The 19206-nt window shown below is 43.3% G+C and overlaps 3 protein-coding genes across 3 annotated transcripts; 1 reads left to right on the forward strand and 2 right to left on the reverse strand.

Moving 5' to 3' along the window:
- Window positions 1-1575: 1575 nt before the first annotated feature.
- Window positions 1576-7504, reverse strand: LOC4344394 (probable glucuronosyltransferase Os07g0694400). Its single transcript, NM_001422365.1, has 3 exons — window positions 6696-7504; window positions 4603-4882; window positions 1576-2107 (listed from the first exon to the last, which is right to left on the reverse strand). The coding sequence occupies exons 1-3, from the start codon at window positions 7310-7312 to the stop codon at window positions 1988-1990; spliced, it is 1017 nt and encodes a 338-aa protein (NP_001409294.1). The 5' UTR covers window positions 7313-7504; the 3' UTR covers window positions 1576-1987.
- A 4976-nt stretch (window positions 7505-12480) lies between these two features.
- Window positions 12481-14775, forward strand: LOC4344395 (PWWP domain-containing protein 5). The gene is made up of 2 exons (XM_015791065.3): window positions 12481-14341; window positions 14442-14775. Exon 1 carries the CDS (start codon window positions 12610-12612, stop codon window positions 14302-14304), a length of 1695 nt encoding a protein of 564 aa, XP_015646551.1. The 5' UTR covers window positions 12481-12609; the 3' UTR covers window positions 14305-14341; window positions 14442-14775.
- Window positions 14776-15604: 829 nt separating this feature from the next.
- On the reverse strand, window positions 15605-18962 carry LOC4344396 (arogenate dehydratase/prephenate dehydratase 2, chloroplastic). Its single transcript, NM_001403279.1, has 12 exons — window positions 18677-18962; window positions 18543-18604; window positions 18361-18453; window positions 17799-17999; window positions 17611-17694; window positions 17363-17458; window positions 17205-17282; window positions 17027-17116; window positions 16851-16918; window positions 16671-16752; window positions 16510-16598; window positions 15605-15926 (listed from the first exon to the last, which is right to left on the reverse strand). The coding sequence occupies exons 1-11, from the start codon at window positions 18855-18857 to the stop codon at window positions 16539-16541; spliced, it is 1095 nt and encodes a 364-aa protein (NP_001390208.1). The 5' UTR covers window positions 18858-18962; the 3' UTR covers window positions 15605-15926; window positions 16510-16538.
- Window positions 18963-19206: the final 244 nt, after the last annotated feature.

A 19206-nucleotide genomic window follows, 5' to 3' on the forward strand; every position in this document is an offset into this window, starting at 1 on the left:
CGGAGACAGCAACGGCGGCCGCCGCACACTCCCCTCCGTCAAATCCGGTGGGAGGGGAGGCGGCGGGCGGCGGCGCCTGAGGAATTTTTTTGGGATGATTTTGTAGATTCTTTTAAGATGTTTTTTGATTTGTGGATGCTTTTCTTGTTGAATATGTTTTGATCTGTGATTGGTGGATGATCTGTGATGTGGGGATTTCAAAAAACTAGATGTGGGGCATGGCGCAGTGATTGCGATTGCGAGTTCCGGCTCGATTCGAGCCGGCTCTTTTTTTTTGCTCGTACAAACCTATAGGTGCCGGTTCTATTTTTGGTATAGGTGCCGGTTGCTTGTATTGGTGTCGATCAATAGGTGCCGGTAGGAAAACCGGCACATATAGCCGGTTGGGAACTGACACCTATGATGGTTTTTTATATACTAATGATGGGGGAGTCGAACCCAAATATCAGGAGGATATTCTCTTTTGGAGTCAACCCGTCCCATCTAACCCCACAATTATACATCTATAAAAGCGGATTCGACCTAACCCGACCCAGCAAATCTCTGCAACCAAACACATACTAAATTACAGGCGGACCATAACATCATGCGCCTACGATAATACAATATACTGGTACGGTACCACCAGGTACCAAATTAAATACAACCATTCATTTAACATAGGCATGATAGGTAATGAAGTGAAGCAGAGGTGCGCGACCTCAATGTTTCACGCGAGACGCTGAAATATCTCCTCTCCGTCACGCATGCGACATCACATAATTGAAGTGTAATTGTATTATAACTACGATGTAATTTATATAAAACTTGTATTCAACTATGATTTGGTTGGTTAGCATAGGGATCTTACGCGTGGCATGCGTGAAAATTTCTTTCTAGCGATTTTTTTAGAGATAATTCAAGAAATGCCATTGACAAGCGTCCAAATCCAAGAAATACCATCGACAAGTGTGAGTTCTAAGAAATTCCATCGTACAAACGATTTTGTCCCAAAAATGCCATCGCCGTCCACTTTACACCATTAAATACACTGTTCATCCTATAGAATTTAATGGCGTGGAATGGACATAACCCTAACGACGATGGCATTTTTAGGACAAAGTCGTTTGTACGATGGCATTTCTTAAAACTCACACTTATCGATGCCATTTCTGAGATTTGGACACTTGTCAATAGAATTTCTTGGAGATTATCTTTTTTTTTACGTTAATGCACAAATCTCAAAAGTTTTAGGGGCAAAAAAGAAAAACTTGCGAAAGTTTTCTAGCAATTCCGTTCCTCGAGCCGGTACCATCTCCCAGATTAGATGGCGTTGTCTGGTACCTACATTATTGAACCATTGAATCTAGCACAATCAACTGTCATGATTTGGTACCTGCCTCCGCTGTTGATTTATTTATACATCGTGTGTGTCCATGCTATAAGAGAAAACCAGCAGAAATGACATCTGTTGGACAAGATTTAGCCTATGAATCTGTTTGGGGAGCTTCTAACACCTTCAGTTTCTCTTAGAATCTCCAGTTGCCAGAAGCTCCTCCAAACAGTCTAGTTTTTTATCCAGATTCTGAGAGTCTGTAGTTGTAGAATCTAGAAAATGAACTTAGAAGTCACCAGCTAGTTTCTCAGCAGCTGCTTATCAGAATCTTAAGCTGGGTTGATCAACTTACAAAGCGAGTGACTAAAAATTTCACCCTCCACACAGGTTGTGGTATATCACTGATGTATTTTCCTCGTGAATATATTGTCACTCTTACTTAAAAAGAGACCGAGAATCACAAAGACTCGACGTAAGTAAGGTGAAAACATATATGCATGTAGTATTGCGGAGTACTTCCTTGCAGCTTAATTAACCGTACGTGAACACACCACGTATACGTGTGTATATATTTATATGCAGGTATTTGTCTTAGATAGGAGTAGGAGTGTGGGTTTTGGAGATTGACGATCGATGATTAAGGAAGAAGAATGAAATTAAGCTAGCTAGAGCCTAGAGCGTAGTTTGGATGCGCCAGAGCATGATTTGGGAGCAATCGGAGTCCGGCATCCCCCTCGTCGTCGACTGGTTGTATTCCTCCACCGCCACCCGCTGCACGAACTTCACTGATTCCTGCATATATATGTATACACATATTATTAAGCGCATATATATATATATATATATATATATATATATATATATATATATATATATATATATATATATATATATATATATATAATCTCAATTACTAGTACGTACTCCTACTTCGTAATTGTCAATAGTTACTGTGTACTTATGTAATGATGAATCTGCAGATTGGGATCCAAACTGTACGGTAATTATAGTACATGTACTACTACTACACGCTGAAAGGCTTCTAGCTAGTGAGGCTGGAATAATATATGGAAATGATTGATGAAATTAAGCAAGCAAGCAAACAAACAAACCAAAAAGAAAGCAGACAGACGCGGAGCTTGTGCGTGTCTAGTGTCGTGTGCGTACGTGAATTGCGCATTATATTCTTCCGACTTTTAATCTCTTTTCAGTTAGCTAGCTACTTCCTTCGTTTCGACTTTACTCACACACACACTATATATATATATATATATATATATATATATATATATATATATATATATATATATATATATATATATATATATATATATATATATATATATATATGTGTGTGTGTGTGTGTGTGACTAGATTAATCAACATCTATATACATATGGACAAATGCTAGAAAGTCTTATAATCTGAAACGAGGTAGTACTACTGATCTATCTATAGCTAGGACCAGCCCCAGGACATGACAAGAAAGTACTCCCTTCCCCGTATTTTAATATATAATGTTGTTGACTTTTTAACCAACATTTGATCATTCGTTTTATTTAAAAAATTTGGATAATTATTATTTTTTTTATTATGACTTGAGTTATCATCAAATGTTTTATCAGAATGACATAAATATTTTTATATTTACACAATAATTTTAAATAGGAAAAGTACGAATTACCCCCTGAAGTATTGGGTGAGTATGAATTACCCCCTAAACCTGAAAACCAGTCATTTTTCACCCTCAACTATCGATACCGGATGAAACCCCCCCAACAGTTTTGTAAGCGGTTTTGGTCTACGTGGCAGTCCAGTCAGCAAGTTTTTCATTAAATAAAGGATAGGGCCCACCTGTCATGACATAATATTCTCTCTCTCTTTCCCTCTCACCCCCTCTCTCTCTCCCGTTAGATGCTAGCGGCTGCGACTCGCGCGCCGGCGGCAGAGCGGCGGGGCGAAGCAGCGGTGGCAACGCGGGCGGAGCGGCGGCGGCCGAAGCATGCCGGCATTAGCGGGGCGGGCAGAGAGGAAGGAGGTGAGGAGACCGGCGAGGGAGCGTGGAGGCCGGAAGAGTCGTCGGAGTCATCCCCCAGCCGCCGCCGTCGTCGTTCGAGCCGCTCCTGCTGGAGTACGATGAGCCCAGGCTCCCCTTCGCTGTCCCCTCCTCCTGCCGCCTCGAGCTCCGGTGGGCGCGGTGGGGAGGGCGAGACGGGCACGGGCGCCAAGGTCCCGAGGACATTGAAGATGACGACGGCAAGCTCAGGCGTGCGCACCGACCTCCCGACGGCCCGAGAGAGAGGTATGAGAGGAGGGCACTTCGCCGCCCTCGCCACTTCGCCGCCCTCCGCTGCGATAGGGGGCACGGGCGCCGTCAGGCCCGCCGGCCGCCTCTCCACCACGCCCGCTGCCTGCCCCGGCCCCACCACTCCCTGCCGCGCCACCCGCCGCGCCCGCGGCCCCCGCTCGCCGCCTGTCCGCGCGCCGCTGCCGCCGCGACAGGAGGGCACAGGCGCCGTCACGCCTGCCGGCCACCTCTCCACCACGTCCGCTGCGCCCCCGACCCGCCCGCCGCCTGTCTCGGCCCCACCACTCCTTGCCGCGCTCGCCGCCCGTCCGCGTGCCGCTGCCGTCGCGCATTGCCCGTTGACGCACGCCTGAGAGAGAGAAGGGGGAGGGGGAAGACTGAAGAGAGATAATGACATGTGGGCCCTTGTGTGTGTGTGTGTGTGTGTGTTTTTTTTGCTGATTGGATTTCCACATCGACGCCATGTCTATGCCACGTAGGAGCAAAACCGCTCAGTATTGAGTCGGGGGGGTAATTCATCCGGTATCAATAGTTTGAGGTGTAATATATCTGATTTTATGGTTCGGGAGGGTAATTCGTACTGTCACAATAGTTCAGAGGGTAAAACGTACTTTTTCCTTTTAAATAAGACGAATGATCAAACTTTACTTAAAAGTCAACGACGTTATACGTTAAAATATGGAATGACTAATAAGTAAGAAATTGAGAATCGTGATATAATACTCCGGTCCGCCTGAAGGTGGGGTGGACGACGTGGTTAGGCTAATTAATTACTACTACGTGGCAGGAGTAGATCGAGTGAGAGGTAGCGATGATGGGTGGGCACTGGGAATGAGGATCCCCTGACTTTGTGCAGTTTGCAGTTATGCCACTGGTTTGCAGTTATGCCACTGGTGTTATGCCACTGGTGTCACCAGTGGCATAACTGCAAACTGCACAAAGTCAGGGATCTCTTTCCGGGCACTGGGCAGTGGCTGACCTGCGAGGCGTCGGGGTCGGAGAGGGGGAAGCGGTCCCACCTGTGCGGGTCCCACAGCATCCAGCTGCTGAACGCGAACCCGCCCACTTCCATTAACGTCTCCGGAGGCGGCCGGTCAGCGGCCGCTCGCCGCTCGCCGCCGGCCGCCATGTCCATGTCCATATCGAACCAGCCGCGGGTGATCACCGACGAGGAGGATGTGTTGATGCAGAGTGGGCCTTGCACCATCACCTTTCGCTCGTACGCCGACACTGTCGCCACGGGCCACGCACCAAATGTCCTGCATTTACATATGCCAGCCCCATCAAATCATTCATTCTTGCCGACACATCCTGTACTATACTGCACTGTACGGCCATATACAATAATTAACGCGCTACTGCTACGACATCCCTCTCATTTTAATTTCAGCAATCATTTTTCACGCTCAACTTTAAATTAGTAGTAAGTACTCCTACATAATAATAAATTATAGAGTACTCTCCCCGTCTTAAAAAGATACTACCTTTTTTTATTTGTAATGTTTGATCATTCGTTTTATTAAAAAAATTTGAAATTATTGTTTATTTTATTTGTGATTTGCTTTATTATCAAAAGTATTTTAAGTATGACTTATCCCTTTTTATATTTGTATAAATTTTTCAAATAAAACGAATGGTCAAACGTTATAAGGAAAAAGTCAAAGCGACAAGTAATATGGGACGGAGGTAGTACCTTTTGAGAATGAATTTATCCAGGTTTATCTCTAATTTTATTTTTTTAGGGATGGAGGGTGCACTATAGAGTAAAATGGGGAGAAATTTCAAAGAGTGATTGGAGAGAAAAATGTGAATAGGATGACACATATATAATTTTGAATCCTAAGGAGTAGCTATTGTAGTAGTAGGGAGGGCCCTTCCATCCACCGACACCCTAGCTTCGTAGTACTCCCTCCGTTCAAAAACAAACATAGTTACGAGTTTCTGTGTTCAATTTTGATCATCTATTTTATTTATTTTTTTATGATTAGTATTTTGTTTGTTATTAGATTATAAAGCACGAATAGTACTTTATGTGTGACTTATATTTTTTTTAGTTTTTTAAAAAAATTAAATAAAATGGACAATTAAAATTAGACACGAAAATTCATGGCTATGCTTATTTTGGGACGGAGGGAGTACCTGCTTACGTACAAAAACTATCACTCCGGGAGGCCTCCATGTTATGTGTACATTGTTTGTCTCTAGCTAGCTAGCTCACTACTAGTAATTAAAAACATACTGGAGTAGTATGGCTTTGTTTAGTTCTACATTAAAATTAAAAGTTTAAAAAGAAAATTAGTAACTAACCCAGGCCTATATATAGCGGAATGTAGTTGAGTGTTGACTAAAATATCTTTACCTCTACTATAGAGGTGTTTAGTTGGTGTACCAATTTTTTTTTAAGTAGACAGATACACATTTGAAGTATTAAATATAGACTAATAACAAAATAAATTACAGATTCCGCCTATAAACCGCGAGACGAATTTATTAAACCTAATTAATCCGTCATTAGCAAATGTTTACTATAGCATCACATTGTCAAATCATGGCGTAATTAGGCTCAAAAGATTCGTCTCGTAATTTACATGCAAAATGTGCAATTGGTTTTTTTTATCCACATTTAATGCTCCATGCATGTGTACAAATAGTTGATTTGACGGAATTTTTGGAAGTTTTGAAGGGAACACAGCCTATATTATAAAAATTGAAAATATTTTTACCGGTACTTTGGCACGTCATTCGTGTAGAGTCAGTTTCCAAGTTCGTTCGTTTTTGGAAATACATATCTGGTTTTTTTTTTAAGTTTGTTCGCTTTTTAGTAATACAGGAAGAATCGTATAAAAGAATCTCTTTAAAAAAAACTCGCATACTAAATTGTGATGAGCGGACTCGTCGGACTTTTAACTGTAGCTCATGATTTTCTAGAAATATATAGATTCAAGTGAATTCACATAGTGAATTTCATCTTAACTAAACCATAACATGTTACAACGTACGAGTATTTTTTTCTAAGACTCTAATAAGGATGTAGTGTACGCATATACGTAGGTATGTATTGTGATGCTGTACCTGATGTCCCTGAGGTGGTGGAGGAGGCGGAGGTCGTAGATGTCGGCGAGGCCCCCGAAGAGCACGACGCCGGCGATGCGGTGGTCCTCGATGTGGCGCAGAGCCACGTTCCTCTGCTGCTCCCTCCTCATCGATATCTGCATGCTAAAATCATCATCTCCTTGTTTCATGAGGAGGTGGCGGTGCACCACCCCCGTGCGCCGCAGCAGCCGCGCCGTGGGCGGCGCCGCGTGCTTCTCCGCGGGGGCCTCCTCCACCACCAGCCAGAGAAGCGGCGGCGACACCAGCCGCAGCGCGTGCGCCGTGCGCGTCAGCCCGGCGGCGCGCCGCTCGGAGTCGTCGGACTGCTCGGTGGTGGTGACCACTACCACCAGCTGCGGCTGCTGCGGCCTATTGCTACTGCGACTGAAGATGACATTGCTGGCACGGAGCGTGCGGAGGAAGACGGCGGCGCCGGCGGCAGCGGGCCAGTCGGAGGGGGCGGCGAGGCCGGCAAGGAGGCCGACCAGGAAGCAGAGGGACGAATGCAGCATCGCCCTCCGCAGCACCACCGGGCTACGAGGGCTCCTACTACGACTATTTCCCGTCTTCTTCTTGCAGCCACCTGCCGACGCCATGCTGCCCGCCTGCCCGGATCGATCTGATCTGATCTGCTGCTCTCCTATCCTACCTCAGATCAACTCCTCTCCTCTCCTCTCTGCTACTAGCTGCGATCTGCTAGCTAGTACAGTTGTAGTAGTGAGCTGCAGCTAGCACGCACCATCCTACATCCTACAATTAAGTAGCTGTGGAAGCAGCAGGGAGCTAGACTGAGAGTGAGGGTGCGGGTTTTCCTTTAATAAACAAATTAACAAAAAAAAAAGACCAAACAACATCAACAGCAATGAAGGGAAGAGGGTGGTGAGTAGTACTGTTTAGTAGGAGTAGCTATTAATCGTTCGATTCCTTTTGCTTTGTCGTGCTTGATCGAACCCCCATTGCCATTGGATGGAAGCCTAGTTTGTATGGCGCCGTTGATTTTTTTGACAAACGTTTGACCATTTATTTTATTCAAATTTTTGTGCAAATATGAGAATATTTATGTCATGCTTAAAGAATATTTGATAATAAATCAAGTCACAATAAAATAAATGATAGTTATATAAATTTTTTGAATAAGACGAATGGTCAAACGTTGAATAAAAAGTCAACGGCGTCATACATTAAAATATGAAGGGAGTAATAAATAATCGATTATTGGTCTTGTGGTGGAGTGGGCTGGGTTACCACAGGCCGTGGGACTTGTGTTCGAATTGGGCCCTGCAGCAGCTGCCACCAATCAAAATGTTAACCCATACGTATGTCGTACCGTGTCGTGCTTATAAAGGGAGTTTGTGTCAACAAATCTATTGTTAGAGCAAATTTAATAGTATAGCCCATTGTTAGCTCTAAATCATCTATAGCTGTAATAGTCAATTCATACAATAGTTGCTTGCTATACTATTAATATCTGGTCCTATCTGTCATACATACATTACGTCTTGGAGTCCGTGTTGTAGTTAGCTACAAATATGTAGCCCGCTGCTCTTCTCTCTCTTTCTTTATCTCTTTAAAATATGTTTATAGCTGGCTTATAGGCTGCTATTGTACCTGCTCTTAGTAATGCACCTGCATAACCAAAAAAAATAACTCTTAAAATTGTTTGTATTTTGTATTTCTTTGTACGGCTAAAACATAATTAATTTAAAGATAGTACTTTGCACATATGTGTTGTAACATTGGAAGTACGTGTATATTTTTTTAACAAAAAAAATTGAGATATTTTGCACCGAAAGCTTATGTAGGCAGAATATGTTTTCTAGATATAACGGTGAGGTATACATAACTTTGTTGAGAGCTACGTATGTTTTGATTAAAGTAACATTTAATAGAAATGCCTCTGAAAGGCAACACCTGTGAAAACACAAGGACTAAAAACAAGAAAAACTTAAGAGCAGATGTAAAGGTGAATATATAATCCAAATCAGTTTTGGTTAATATTTTTATGGAGAAGTATGAATTTAAGGCCCTGCTTAGTTACCAAACAAAAAACTTTTCACCCTATCACATCAAATGTTTGGACATATGCATGGAGTATTAAATATAAGAAAAAAAACTAATTACACAGATTGTGTTGAAATTGCGAGACAAATCTTTTAAGCCTAATTGCTCCATTATTTGATAATGTGGTGCTACAATAAACATTTGCTAATGACGAATTAATTAGACTTAATAAATTCGTCTCGCAGTTTACAAGCGAAATCTGTATTTTATTTTGTTAGTGTATGTTTAATACTTCAAATATGTGTCCGTATATCCGATGTGATATGTCGAAACTTTTCGTCTCGCGAATTAAACAAGGCCTAAGAGCCTATTTAGTTGGCAAAAAAAAAATTGCCTCTGCATGTCACATTGAATATACGGACACACATTTGAAGTATTAAACGTAGTCTAATAACAAAATAAATTACAGATTCCACCAGGAAATTGCGAGACGAACTTATCAAGCCTAATTAATCCGTTATTAGCAAATGTTTACTGTAGCACCATATTGTCAAATCATGGCGCAATTAGCCTAATTAATCCTAGCGAAGTGTATAATTGGTTTGTTTTTTTTACATTTAATACTCCATGCATGTGTCCAAACATTAGATGCGACAACGCGAAAAATTTTGTTTGAGAACTAAGCAGGCCCTAAGGTGGTGTTTGAATCTCTTGAAGATGAAGATTAAGTGTTTCATGTTAGATTTAATTGGGTAATTGATCCATTTAAATCAAATAAATTCCAAGGCTCATTATGCTAGGAATTCATGTGTATTCATTCTCTTATGGGATATCAATGGGATGAAGAGTTTTGAGAATTAATCCATTTGATTAGGGAATTGGTAACTTATATCAATTACTCCTAATTGATGGATGGTTGATGGTTATGTAGTGGAGGATGGTTGATGGTGAAAGTGTCAATTAGGCCTAGAGGGGGGTGAATAGGCTAATTCAAGAATTCAATTAAAAGCGGAAGCAGTAATTTTCGGATATTTCCAAAATTTTTAGATATATCCGAAAATTTATCGGAGTCAGCACAAACACAAGGTAAAACCTAGATCTAGTTGCCTACAACAAGAATATACTAGCACAAACAGCAACTAGACCTATAGCGGCTCAAACAAGCAAAGCTAAAGGAGAGGGAGGATGTGAAGTCACCAAAGATGAAGCTCACGAAGTTGTTCCCGAAGTTCGAATCCTTGAGGGAATTCTACTCTCCGTTGAGGAGCTCACTAAGAGCCGGGTCTTAGCTGACCCTTTCCTCAAGAGGTTGCACTAAGCACTCCTCCTTCCACTAAGAGTATCTCTTCCCTTTCGGAGGTGAGACCCGACCTTCACAAACTTCTCCCGGCCAACCACAAGTAGATCGGTGGCTCGGGAGCAACACCTAGCCGCCTAGGAGTCCTCAACCTCCAAGAGTAACAAATGATGCAATGAACTCCCGGAGATGATGCAAGTGCTCACAAATCTTTACGAAGTCAACAACAAGTACTCACACAAACTCGAATCCACAACTCTCACACACACACCAAATCCGAATCGAACACGGGTGAGAGGGGAAACAAGAAAGCAAGGCTCAAAAGTGAATCTCAACAAGAGCAAGCCAAGGGCACAAGAATATCCAATGTGACCAGCAGCCCTCACAAGTGAGGGGATGGGGCTATTTATAGCCACAACCCAAATTCTGCCCGTTGTGCACAATAAATGGGATTTTCGGATATTCCGAAAGATTTTCGGACAAGTCCGAAAATTCCAGCTCGGCACCGACAGTAAAGTCAACTGAAGATTTTTCGGACATTCTGAAAACTTTTCGGACAAGTCCGAAAATTTCCAGAACCAAAAACACCCTTCTGGACATTTTCGGAAAGTCCGAAAATTCCTTTCGGAAAACTCTGAAAATTTACAGAAGCGAAAGAGACTCTACTGATGTTTTTCGGAAAATCCGAAAATCAGTTTCGGACAAGTCCGAAAATATACAGAACCATGTTTGCCTTCTTAGTCATTTTCGGAAAGTCTGAAAATGCCTTTCAGACATATCCGAAAATTTCCAGAAGCGAAAAGTGGTTCTGTGTATTTTCGGAAAGTCCGAAAATGAATTTCGAAAAACTCCGAAAAATTCCAGAACACATCAAACTGAGGAGAAACACTTTTAAAAATTGATTTTGAGCACTTTGATCACTCCTCATATGTCAATGCATCATCCCTCTTAATATTGCGGCTTTCCTATTAACTCAAGGAAAATAAAAAGTACAATATACCATTTGCTCATTTGCCGCATCACATCATGTCAACGCATTTGGCGGGATATGCATTACTTTAACTCATTAAGGACATAACAACCTTCACATTTACTTGAATAAAAATGTTAGTCCTCTCTAATCGCATTGTAATTAATCACCAAAATCATTAGGGGCCTAGATGCACTTTCACATGGCTAGTTGATAACAATTAGTTGCTCTATTTCTCTTTCTATTCCATTGGTAACCTACATCAATTACTTCTAATTGATGGTTGGTTGATGGTTGTGTAGTGGAGGATGGTTGATGGCTAATTGATGAGAATTAGTTACTCTATTCCTCTTCCTATTCCATGACTCTTACTCTTCATCTTCCATTCCTCCTATAAAATGAGAATGGATTTGATCTCCCTAAGAAGAAGGGAGACACACTTTCATCCATTTCCAAGGCTGTTGCTGCTACGGTAATCCCATCCTGACGAGTGTGTGCACACGCGTTGGGAGAGTATGCCTCCGAAACCACGCACTGCTGCGACGTTTGGGAGAGTATGCCTCTGAAACCACGCACTGTTGCGACGTTTGCACGGACGGACGGGCGATCAGGTTTTTGGAGAGCGCAAGGCGTGACTACTCACTGCGTTCGTCAATGTCTACTTCGTCTTCACTAACATGTCGAACATTGGAGACAGCGGCAACATGACAACGGCAACACTAGAGACAAGGAGAAGGAGGTTCCCGTCAACACCAACGGAGGCAATACCGCCTCAAACTCCAACGGAGGACTATTCTTGGGGTATAACCTTCTTATATTATTTTAATTAGAAGTTTTACTGTTAATGTTCATCGTAATATCAACATTGCGTTATTATGTGGTTGTTGATGCTTATTCTACGTTAAGCATGCTAATGTTGATTACATTCACCACTATCACTGGATCAAATCCTATTGTAAATATCATGTTTATTATCTTGTTATTTTGGATTAAAATATACCGAATTATAACTAAATTTTCAACATTTCACGCAAATGAGGTGATAATAACGTGTGATTAATTGAGTTTTAATTATTATAAACTTAAAAAATAGATTAATATGATATTTTAGAATAACTTTCATATAAAAGGTTTTCACACGAAACACACCGTAAAAGGTTTTCACACGAAACACACCGTTTAGTAGTTTCAAAAAACGTGCCATAAAAATCCAAAAAGTTTATCCACTCTTTGTCATGGTTTCGAACGGGAGTATTGGAAGATTGGAAGAGAGGTTGTTTTTCGTAGATGAGATGAGATAGTGAGCATTGATGTTTACCCCTGATTTAACTTTGCCGTGCTACAGTAGTAGTAAATAATAACAGTAGCAGTGAGGCACAGCATCACTGACAAACCCTCATCCTCCTCCTCAGTACACCAGTAGAGAGTAGTCACTCACAGGAGAGAGGAGAGGAGAGGAGGCTACTAGAGAAGAGAAGAGGAGGGTGGATTGGATCATCCATTCCATTCCTCCGCCCAAAGCCTCTCAAGTCTCAAGCCCTTACCAAAGAATCCATTCCGCTCCGATCGATCGATCGATCCCCACTTTTCCCATCCACCAATCCAAACCCTAGCTTGCGCTCACCATGTCCACACCCTTCGACCTCAACTCCGCCGCTGACCCCCAAACCCTAGCGCCGCCCAAGCGTGGCCGCGGCCGCCCCAGGAAGAATCCCCCACCGCCACCGCCACCGGCTACGGATCCGAATCCTCATCCTCCATCAGGAGCAGGAGCAGGGGCAGGAGCAGGAGCAGGTGCATGCCCCTTCGCCCCCGGCGACCTGGTCTGGGGCAAGAAGCTCTCCCACCCGGCCTGGCCCGGCGAGGTCATCTCCGCCGCCCCCACCGGCGCCCAGCTCCTCGTCTCCTTCTTCGGCGACAAGGCCCTCGCCTGGTGCGACGCCGCCCAGCTCAGGCCCTACGAGCCCTACTTCCCCGTCGCCGAGCTCTACGATGGCGAGGCCGACGACTTCGACGCCGCCCTCGATGCCTCCCTCCTCGAGTTCGAGCGCCGCGTTGAGCTTGCCCTCACCGCTCCCGGCCGCATCGCCCGCCCCTTCCTCCCCCGCGATTTCATCGCCCTGCTGCACGATTTGGCCGCCCACCGCATGGGCTTCTCCAACCGTGTCCACGCCGCCGTCGCTAAGGCGCATCTCAGAGCCTTCGACAAGTTCAGGGGCCTACCCGACCCTCCCGAGTACACCCTCCACCTCGGCCTACCCAATGTCTCCGCCGCCGCAGCCACTCCCAACAACTGCAACTCCTACCCCCCATCCAGGAGGAGGGGGAGGAAGAGGAAGGAGGTGGAGGAGGAAATCCTCGATGACTCCGATGAGGATTGGGACCCACGCAAGAAGGGTGCCACTGACTCCGATTCCGAAGTCGATTTCGACCGCAAGAGGGTCTCCAAGGGCGGCAGGGGCAGCGGTGCACCACGCGGGAGGCCACGCGGGAGGCCTAGGAAAAACAATGCTGGGAGGCCTGCACACCTCAAGGACGAGGACGAGGTGATCCAAGAAACAGTGGAGTATCAATATCCACCAGCCGCTGACATGTTTCTACAGCTTACATCCGTTGCTGCTGATCCATTCAACTTCAAGGGCTATGACTCTGTGCCTGTCATTCTTAGCTTCTTCTCAAAATACAAGGACTCAGAAGTGCCGGCCACATACGACGACAAGGAGCTGCTGCAGACATTGGGTGGCAAGAAAGGTAGAAAAAATACGGCCAGAAGCTTGTACCCAGCTGCAAAAGAAGAAGGTGACTTAGAGGTGGCGGATGGCCATAGGGGTCGGAGGAAGTCAGCAGGGAGTATCTACTCAGCAAGAAAGGCAGAAGACTCATATTGGTGTGATATTATAATCAGTGATTTTGATGATGGAGACACATCAAGTGACTATGAGGGCCGCAAAATGAAGCGGCTGTCTCAGAACAGGAGTTTTAATAAGAAGATGAAGCAGGAGGTTGCACCTCAAGATGAGGCCTCTGCTGATTCACCTGCTGTGAAACAGGCAGATGGACCGGCAGCTCTGATCTTACATTTTAGTAATGCAGAAGCCATCCCTTCTGTGGATGACATCAATAGTATATTCCGTATGCACGGGCCAATCATGGAGGGTGCGACTGAAATCAACAAGAAATCAAAGATCGCAAGAGTAGTGTTTTCTAAGAGTGCTGATGCTGAACAGGCATATAGCAGTTCGGGAAAGTATAATGCATTTGGTCCAGCCCTTCTCAGGTATGATCTCAAATACCTGCCAATGGTTCCTCAAGTTCCTTAGATGGTGCAGGCTAAACTGGATATGTCGCCATTTGGAGGTAAATAGAACCCTGATCATTTATCCCAACCATGTTCATTGTTCATTTGCACATGCTAACATATTTTGCCTTGCATCAACTTTGCATGTTCTAAATTCAGGGAAATGCGTAATGAAGACTGGAGCTAAGGGATCATAAGATGTTCGCGTTACTGACTTAGAGCTAGGAATGCCCACTGGCCAGGCCGGACGACTTGTTCGCTGGTCGAGTGAGCAATTTTTTAGGTTTTATCTGGTTAAATGCATTCCGAGGACTGGTTGTGTACTTGAGTTCAGAGGTAGTTTATATTATTAAATTATTTAGATGGTAGATGATCTCGGCGCGATCCCTCTCCTTGTTATCTTAGCGATTTATCCTTTTTTGTATTGCCTAGAAATCATTGCACAGCTGTGGATCTTTATGCTATGTTCTCTGAGCTAATATTTCCGTCTTTAGATCCTGTCTCACATTATCCTAGCTTGCAGGATGCAGTATCAACATTTGTTTTCAGTAGTTATAATTTCAGCAGTCAGAAATTTATCATGCAATGCTGAAAGCTAGCTGCGGAGTCTCTCATGACCATTAAATTAAAGCTATGCTTGTGTAAGTGAGAAGTTCTCAAACCATGTTTTCTCCTTCAGCTGTTTAGCCAGTGTCAGCAAGGCTATTTGAACAGCTGTATCAGCGTCATCCAGCTTCAAAGGTGAATGCGTTGTGATGTTGATACGCTATTGTTTCCAATTTTATCTCTTCTGGTTAACCTTGTTCGCTTACTGTATATCTGAGCATGAAAGCATCTGTGTTCATTGCAGTAAGTTGTTCTAGATCCGACTTCAAAAGGACCTGTTGCATTGGATTGGTAGGTGTGTTCGGGTTATCTGGACATGTGAATTTAACGTTGAAGATGGTAAGAGCACCAGGAACCAGGATAAGAACAGAGAACAGTGATGGAGTCCTCCAAGTTTTCAATGATTTGATCAATACCTACCGAAACGCCTTGTATATGTTGCCATGCTGACATGCCTATTCCACCAATGGACATGATCAACCTTTGCGATTACTAACGTCATACGTAACATCTGCAAGCCTGAAAGTTCTAACTGCCTTAGCTATTTGGCACTGAAACTATTGATAGCATCATTAAGATGGTAATAAGTTTCTGGCTCTTGTTCAAAGCCACTGCTAATGCCTAATGCTCATGCTCTAGAATATTTTTTTTTAAAAAAAAATGACAACGAGATAACACAACATACGCGATGATGTGGTACTCGTAAAAAAATCTGTGAATCAACAGACAAATCTCAGTATAAAAAAGGAAATGCCGAACTGTAATGACAAACAACCAATTCTTTGGCCTTAGCTTTGATATCTCATCACTGTTCTTTTGGGTAAGTGGGATATTGCATAAAGGCCCCTTTCAAAAGGAAATCGTCACTAACACAACAATGAGAACTTAAAAACAAGAACAAAACATCGTGCACCTTTGTGCCATTCTCTCTATCAATATGTCATATCGTTACCCTCCAAGTTAGTACCACTTCTGCTATCGGTGCTTCCAAGTTGGCGATAGAACCAATCGTAAGCTCATTCATGATAACGCTGGTCCCTGGATGGCAAAACAACTTAAGCATTAGAATGGTAGCATCATTGATTTGCAAAATAAAATAAAAAAATGCATATTAACATTATTTGAATAGGACTTGCAGAGTGTAATACTCAAGCTGCTACTTAGTTTGTGTTGGACCGTGTGTGCATATTTTTTCATTAGTTCTTCGATGAAATTGGGTTTATTACACAAAATTAACAGAAAGATCAATAAATTACAAGCAACATTCTTCTTCAGATTCCACTCTAAATTATTCTAGGGAGGCATTCCTCTATCCTAGGTAGCATGACTCATTACTTAGCAAATGTTAGCTTCATGGGAACGATGAACGCGGCATGCCACCAAAGGCTGTGTAATGTTGGGTCACCGTAATTCTTATGCAGCTTGCATGAGAAGTCTCACACTTGAACAAAATGACCAGAGTGACATTCAGAAAGTTCATTCAAGAAGAGAAGGAATAATTTTGAATAGAAATAAACTGTAGATTTAGGTCACAAAATATTTCTCATTATGAACTAAAAAGAAAAAGGAAGGATTCTCTTCTGGAGCCAAACATTGATTGTGAAAGCATTTATTTACTCACAAGTATATTCAAAACAGGTACTTGACAATTCATGCTTCACTGACATCGGTAGGATAGCTCCCAAGAACTCTTAGAAAGGTTGCGAACTCCTGCCCATGAAAAAAAAGAACAGAGAATTGAGTCACTGCAATCTTAGTTACTTCTAGACCATGAGAACATACCTTTAAGTTTGCCAGAGCATTTTGAGCATTTGGATCAGCCATTGACGCCTCAAGATCTACATAGAAGAGGTAGTCGAAATGCCTGCTCCACATGATAATTTAAGGGAGGAATAGGTGGGAGCGAGGATCTTATCACAGTGAGTATTATTAAAGGGAAGTTAAACAGGAAAAAAACATTACTTCAATGGTGCAGAACAATTATCATCAGCTATACGTAGAGGCTTTTTCTTGTGTGGACGGCTTTCCATCTGCATACCATGCAAAAAAAAAGGAGAGGAACAAATGATGAACTATTAAAGCAATCATGATAAAGAGTGAGAAATAGAACTGTTAAAGCATGGTAGCAGAGTGTTCACCTTGGTGAGGTTAATTTTTCTCAGTGCAAACACTGCCAGCGCCTTAAATAGTTGCCCAGGCCCTTCTTCCAAAGAAAAGACTATGCTAGTCTGGATATCATATGATACAAGACCAGATTTTCTTTAATTCACAAGGAAAGGGTGAACAATAAACTTGAATATTCTCTGCATACGGTACCTTGAATGGCTTATCAGTACGAGGAATAATGGGTTCCCGAGCCAGCATCATAAAGCGTGTTACATTATCGGTGTCATCCTACACAATGAGTTGAGTCACTGTTGAAAGAATAGGAAGAGCAGGTGACTTCTTCCAAATTAGGTATGGCATTGTTCTACCTGAATATTTTCTGCAAGAATATCCAGTCCATAAAGTTGAGCTGCCAATGAACTAGCAACTGCTCCAGTGTCCTGGAGCTTTTGTTCTGCAATAAGCTAGGGAACAACATTATTTGATTAGTGACCACAGACTTAACATGATGGTTCCCTCGCTGTTCTAAACTACTAAATTACGTTATCCAAATAGATTGAATTGACTTATCGTGATTATAGTCCAATGTACCAGGTAAATATAAACACCATCCTACCTTTGCTGCACCTGCTGTATCGTCAACAGCTTCTCTATGCTCGATGCCTAACTTTGTCAGTGTTTGTTCACACTGTGCAAGAGCCTACAAAATTAATTAAGAAGAAAGAAAATGACCCTAAAGGTTCATTCTGACAAGCAAATAACAAAGGGTCGAGAATAGATTAGTATTGTTGGGGGTAAACTTACTTGAGGATGGCTCATGGCACTTCTCAAATTTTGGATCTTCACACCACGATTTGCTAACAAGCAATGGCGAACTGCAAGGCGCACCTCACCAACAATGTGCAGCCTATGGCGAAGTAGAAGGTCATAGTTTCGATGGATGCTACCACCCAAGGAATTCTCAAGTGGCAGGACCGCGCGGTCAGCCACCCAATTTTCGACAGCCTGAAAGAAGCATGGATCGTATTGAAACTTTGATGGATGAAATCTGGTTGACTTTCCAAATGAGGATAGGAAATGGAAATTGCTAATGCTTGTCATGTAAGCTGGAATCCCCAGCCTTAAGCTTTTTCAGTAAAGCTGGGCGTCAGCCTCTTGATCTAAAATAGGAAATGGAAATTTGTGCCTTTATCTGTTTCTTCAATAGCTTAGGGACTCTATAAAAAAAGATGGTGCATTGTGGACAAATATTACACATAATGATATATTGTAAAGGTTGCATTGGCATGAGACATCTACATTACCTATATACATATTGCAAAACAAGCAGAAGTAAGATTATGGGATGATGATGATAGCAGCAAACCTGAAAGGCGGTCTCGAAGTATTCGCAGGGCACGGTGTGGCAACTCGGGTACGCCTTCTTGGCGGCGGCCTCACTGTAGGCACCCGGGCATCCCTGAAATAGCAGGAGGAGGAAGAGGAAGAGGGATTATTTGAGTAGTTGATTGGATTGAAGGAGGGAGGGGGAGGGGGCGAGAGGGCAACCTGGTATGCGACCTTCAAACCGTCTCCGCTGGCCTCCATCAGATCCGCGCTGGTGAGCGGCCCTGGTGGTGACCTTGGTGAGTGACCAAAAAGTAAGGAAAAAGAGGCAGAGGCACAGGCAGGCGGCTCCTTACTTGGCAGTGAGATGGGGTCGCGGATGGAGGGGTCCCCCGGCGGCGAAGCGGAGGCAGCGATGGAACGGCGGCTGCGACTGCGCATGCGCATGACGACGGCGTGGGGCGGAGGGCAGCGGGTGTTGATGGCGGGATCGAAGACGCGCGCGGCCGCGGGGATCCGAAGCGAAGGGGAAACCATGCTCAAGCTCAATGCTATGCTGCTGGACCCTGGACGCCGCCGCCTGCTCCTCCTTTCCTCGTCTTTCTTTCTCTGGGCTAGCAACAGCGTTGCGTTTCCATCTGCTCACATTCAACTCGTTTGAAATGTGCAATTCCAATACATCGATGGATGGTTGGTAGGTTGGTTCCACATGACTGTTTAAAGTGACAAAAAGTTAAATGCACCAGTTTTCAGCCATTTTTATCTTTACATTACCTCATTTTGTTCACATCATATCCAAATTAGCATTAAGGATTATGCAATTGGTTACAACAATTCCTTTCTAAAATAATGTATTGCAATAACAAAATTAATAAATACAAAGTAT

This window comes from Oryza sativa, chromosome 7, assembly GCF_034140825.1.
Source record: "Oryza sativa Japonica Group chromosome 7, ASM3414082v1".
In the NCBI taxonomy this organism is placed as follows: domain Eukaryota; kingdom Viridiplantae; phylum Streptophyta; class Magnoliopsida; order Poales; family Poaceae; genus Oryza; species Oryza sativa.